This window comes from Theobroma umbraticum, unplaced genomic scaffold (genome assembly GCF_002168275.2).
Source record: "Theobroma umbraticum cultivar Fairchild unplaced genomic scaffold, ASM216827v3 scaffold_56.0, whole genome shotgun sequence".
NCBI lineage: Eukaryota > Viridiplantae > Streptophyta > Magnoliopsida > Malvales > Malvaceae > Theobroma > Theobroma umbraticum.
The window spans coordinates 9,027,839-9,033,143 of NW_018397256.1; the positions used below are offsets into that span (position 1 = coordinate 9,027,839).

At 34.6% G+C, this 5,305-nt stretch overlaps 1 protein-coding gene across 1 annotated transcript; it reads right to left on the reverse strand.

Annotated features, from left to right (window-relative positions):
* Positions 1-116: 116 nt before the first annotated feature.
* On the reverse strand, positions 117-3,779 carry LOC110410525 (basic helix-loop-helix (bHLH) DNA-binding superfamily protein). The gene is made up of 9 exons (XM_021420260.2): positions 3,238-3,779; positions 2,727-3,054; positions 2,307-2,381; positions 1,878-1,943; positions 1,566-1,631; positions 1,351-1,407; positions 1,135-1,179; positions 766-813; positions 117-660 (listed from the first exon to the last, which is right to left on the reverse strand). The coding sequence occupies exons 1-9, from the start codon at positions 3,486-3,488 to the stop codon at positions 526-528; spliced, it is 1,071 nt and encodes a 356-aa protein (XP_021275935.1). The 5' UTR covers positions 3,489-3,779; the 3' UTR covers positions 117-525.
* Positions 3,780-5,305: the final 1,526 nt, after the last annotated feature.

The window sequence follows — 5,305 nt, forward strand, 5'->3', positions numbered from 1 at the left end:
ACTCTAGGCTTTATTATCTTTCAACCTGAATTCCTTACTTTGGCTTATATAGTTACATATATGCTTAAAATTAATATCAAATATAAGGTAAGATACTATACTGCCGAAGATGATGATGATTCAGGAATGCTGCTTTCAGTCAATGCAGCATTAAAATGATTAAATCATACTACTAGAGAACTGGATATACATGAAAGCAAATAGTGTAGCAGCAGCTAATCATAATTTAAAGTTAAAGCTAAGAAAAATAGAGATAAGCTTAAAATCTTAGTAAATTAGAGAGAGGTAGGTCTCTGAATCACCCAAGCTAGAGCTTAGCACACAAACATCTACAAGTCCAAGAAAGATTGTATAGCATCATGAGCAATCAGCCTTAGACCTTTTAGCAGAGTGACTGCTCATGATGTTATATCGTTTCATGAAGCTGCTCTTTAGTCTTCTTTTTTGTTGTTTTTTTTTTTTCTTTGAAGTCATGTGCTGGATAAAGCTGCTAGCTGCCCTTCGAACAGTTGTAATAACCACTTTCTATCGGAATCCGGCGCCAAGGGCTGGAGCCCAGAAATCTGCTCCATTGTCACTCCCAACTTGCAGCGTGCATGACACAGGAACCAGGCACAGCCCTCTACTCCTCAGGTCCTTCTTCTGTTCTTCATGAGAATCCTGGAAAATGGAAAAGTAAATTTATTAATGATTCGATTTTATACCACGCATGTAAAGGGCAAATAAAAAGAAGGAGAAATAATGTTACAGGGCAGCAAGAGTTACCTGCTGATCAGGACCACCTTTCCTCTTCATGCAGTTATCGTTCAACAGCTAAACAGCAAGATGGCATCCGAAAAAGTATTAGCATTTTAATTGATTTGTCAAACCAAGCATCATTGTTTCTTATTTGTTTATAAGATGTTAATTATTTCAAAATGCGAACAAAGGGTACTGATAATAATTCTTTTCGTTTATAGATCTTAATAAAGAGTAAAGCTATAAAGCTGAGAACATTGTTCTTTTGACACTATCTTTATTGGTCTTCAAAAAGAAAACACAGTAAACGGGTAGCTATTCCAATTAAATTCAAGTTTCCGACTTCCCACCAAGTTCCTTTGAGGTAATGGATCCAATAAAGCTTATTATACATACCTGACCGGGGTCTTCAGGAAATATACAATTTCTCTCCCCTTGAACCTAAACAAAAAGATTATAATCATTAATCAATTAATACCACATTATTCAAAATTTTTATTCTTCATGCACATGCATACATACACAATTCCACATGCAGAGAGATTTTTGTCCTTTTGTTTTTTGGCTTCGGGAAGTGAGAAATATTAAGCATGATGGAAATAGTTTTCTTACAGATTGTTGCTGCCTCATGTTTCCTGATCCACTGCCCAAGTACGGTAAGCTGAGAGCCTACATTCAGGGGGGATATATATACTATAAGAGAAGGAAGACTTCAATAAAAGTAAAGGAATGTTAAAGGAACATTGTGAGGCTGAGGCTTTAAACAGTGTGCCATCCCTGGTTCATGGTTGTTTGCAAAAAAGCGTAGGGGAAGGAAGAAACATCACCTCAATTTGACTCTGAAGGAATCTGATGTACCCAATAGCCTCTAACAAGACAGAGGCTGTGTCAGTCTGCAAAAGAGAGAAATATCACACCACAACCCTCCAAAGTCATATTTAATGTCTTTCTTAAAAAAAAAATGCTTCAAGAGAGGGAGGGAAAAAAACAACAATACGAAGAAGGAAGGAAGCTTTCATCTTTGGAAAAAGTCCTTTATGGGTTTCCTCGTAAAGAATACAAATGTTTTTTATTCCATTTTCGTTCTGCAAGATCTAAATCTTTGAGCCTTCTTAACTTCATTGATTAAAGCTAATTACCTTCCCAAAAGGAGAAACGAGCTGGTGAAGTGCTGTAATTCTGTCTCCTAATTTTTCCTTCCTCACCTGGTATTAATTTGTACAAATTAATCAGAAAAAACAAGGTGATGAGAACTTGATCAGGTCCCATGATTAATTACTTTTAACTAAGTTATGATAGTACTATTCTTTCTGTTCTACATTGATAGAAGAAAGGGAATCATAGCAATGATCATAGCTATGTCCAAAGAATGGTCATCCGTGAAGAAATGGACAATCAAGAGAAGGACAACTACTTTACCAGCCCACGGATGAGTATGTGTGTTTTCTGCTTGTGGGTATCTTGTGGGTGTGCGTGCAAATTGCGTTTTTGTGGAGTGTAGGACAGAGAGAGAAGGAGAGAAGGCTGAAAGGGTTAGGTATTTTTACTGGGCATTTTTTGTACATTACCTTGAAGGTAGATTGGGTTGCAGAAGGTTGAACCCTAGCTTTCTTTAATGTCCCACCAGTTGCAGTGCTGTTACACTACAGAAAAAGAAAAGAAAAGAAAAGGAAAAAATAAGATGAGAATTCTGATTGGACAGCAATCTGATAAATCAGAGACGGTTAGTTAAAAGAAACCCTTCAAGGCCTAGAAGAAGACATTCAGCTAACTAACCTTGTTATATAAAACACTATTCATCAACCACCGGTTGTACTACTTTATCAAAGTAGAATAGATCAAATTATGGGTATAATTCACGCATAAATTTGATAAGTACTTCAAAAAAATCAGGAAACCCTAAAATGTCTGGAAATTTTTTTTCTATCTATTAAATATCATGAAGAATTAATACTCTCTGCTCTTTCATTTTGTCCCGTTCTTAGTACCTCAGAAGAGCGATCTGGAGGTGGATGCCTTGCATCAGCTTTGTTGCCAGAAAAATCCAACATGTTACTGCTGAAACTTGTTACGCAGGATTTGGGGGAAGAGGCAGGCATTATCTGATGAGACCAAGTTGGTTTAGTTGCCTGATGAAAATCTTCATTTGCATGCCCATACACATAGCTGCTTGCGGAGTTTTCTTGCTTCACATCCACAACAGAAGCATTTGAGGCTTGGTGTAATGCTTGTTCCTCCCAGTTCTCCACCTTCTTGGGAACTTGAACTTGAAACTGGCCTATACCACCCTTTTCTTCTTCACCCACCAATCCACCCCTAAAATAACATGTAATAACTCAATTAAACTGCCTGTCTTTTATCAGCTCATCAAGTCAATTTAAAGATCGAATCCAAAACATGCATCGTGTATGTATAATACTGTAAGAGTATGTGTAGAAGACAAAAGATAGCATCAATCTAAAGCCGATACACAATAGATAGAGAAAGAGAGAGAGTTACAAGAGTAGTTGACTCCAGGACTCAGGAAGCTCCTGGTTATCATGCCAAGAAGGAATAGGAAGTGAAGAAGAGGAGGAGGAAGAAGAAGAAGAGGTGGGGGTGTATTGAGGGAAGAAAGTAGGAGGAGGCGGCAGGAAAGGAGAAGGTTGTTGATGATGAGTTGGTGGGCGCATGCTGTTAATGCTCCACCAGTTAGGGTTTCCGGCCATCATCTGCTGCACTGGTGAGCTCTGCAAGACTGCTCGGTTCATGGCCTTTCCTTAGCAAAAACTTTGATGATGATGACTTCGGTCACTTGAAACTCTCTCTTTTAACTACTACTCCTTGTTTTCCTGTCCCTTTTTTATGCTTGCTTGAAGCTAGCTCCCAAACAAGTCTTTGTAGAAACTTTGAGAGGTCTTGCACCTCTGGTTTAAGTAGAGAGAAGAAAGGGAAAGACCCTCAAGTCCTATTGAGAATTTGAATCATGGAGTTTTGAGAACCTTTGTTTTTCTCTCTTTCCTTTCCTTCTTTATGACTCTGCCTTTTTCTTTCTTCCTTTCTTTTATGTTTTTCTTTTTCTTTCTTGCTTTTTCGCTGCTTTTGCTTTATCTCAAAGTGGGACAGAAAAGGTGCAAGCAATTCTCAATTTCTTAATTAAATAACAAAACAAATAAAAAAATAAAAGAATTCACCGGCTACTGTAACTTTTGACATAAACCATTTTTCCATCATATCTACTTATGTTTTTACTCTACTAATTAATTACAAATCCTAATTAATTAGTACATAAAATTAGGTTTTTTTATCCTTTTCGGTGCTTGGCAAGAATTAATTTCTAGACAAAGAGAAAGATTGTAAAGAATAATGTTCTATCTCTTTAATAATAATAATATCAAAGAAAAAAATATAGAAAATAATGTTCTATCTCTTTAATAATAATAGTATCAAAGAAAATAAAAAAATATAGAAATAAATTCGAAAACATTTGAAGAAATCAAAGTAGAAATGAAGTAACTAAATATATTTAATCAAAAGGTAATAAAATTGAATAATTATTATTACCCAATTATCAAAAACTTGAGTGATGAGCAAAGTTAGTCGATCAGCTATATAAATGACTATTATTGGATATATACGGAGTCACAATTATTTGATGGGTCTAGTGATTATTGATCATATTATATATATATATATATATATAGCCATCTAGCTAGCTATGAGCAAGTATCATTTCTCGGTTGAAATCAAGATTGAATTTGTCTTGTATTGGTATAGTGAATTTTCCTTAATTCTGAGGTTACATAAATATTACAAAACATTATCCATATATAGCATGTGGTTAATACACCAACTCCCAGCTAGATATGGTATTTGCTTTCGACTTATACTATACTTTTTGGAGGACCACATATCTGTAGCTATGATTTCGTTATTTCATCAAAAATTAAAAATATCTAGCTGTATTGCTTTGATTTTTCAAAAAAAATTGGGTCGATTAATTGAACATAGAATATTAACTAATAATTCGGAGGTAGTGCCGGTAATTGACGTCAGGATGGTGGGAAAAATGGAATATATATATATATATATATATATATATATATATATATATAGGAGTAAGGTAAGGGTGTGTTTGGCTTTATAATGTATTATTGTAAAGCATGAGGAGCCGCCCGTGAGAGGACCGACAGACCACATTTTTCAAGAGGTCAAAATCTAGGGTTTGGAGATCCCTAACCCCAGGTCTTCAAGAGAATGATTACCATTTCCAAGATCAATATTTCATCTAGTACTAGTATTAATATATAGTATATTAGTACTAGCAGTATTATTTTTCTTTTCAGATTATTTTAAAAGAAATACATCGTTCCCCCCTTTTCACCTTCTATTTTTTTAATCAAAATTCAGTTTCAAATCTTGTTTTTAATTATTAAAAATTTTGTATCTATAAATCATCATCTCTAAAAAATATTTACATTAAAATAGTGATAAAAAATTTCACATTTATTAAAATTAGGAATATCTTAAGCATATATACCTATTGTCAATTGATTTTTTATTAGTTACTTGTTTTAAAAAATTCAAT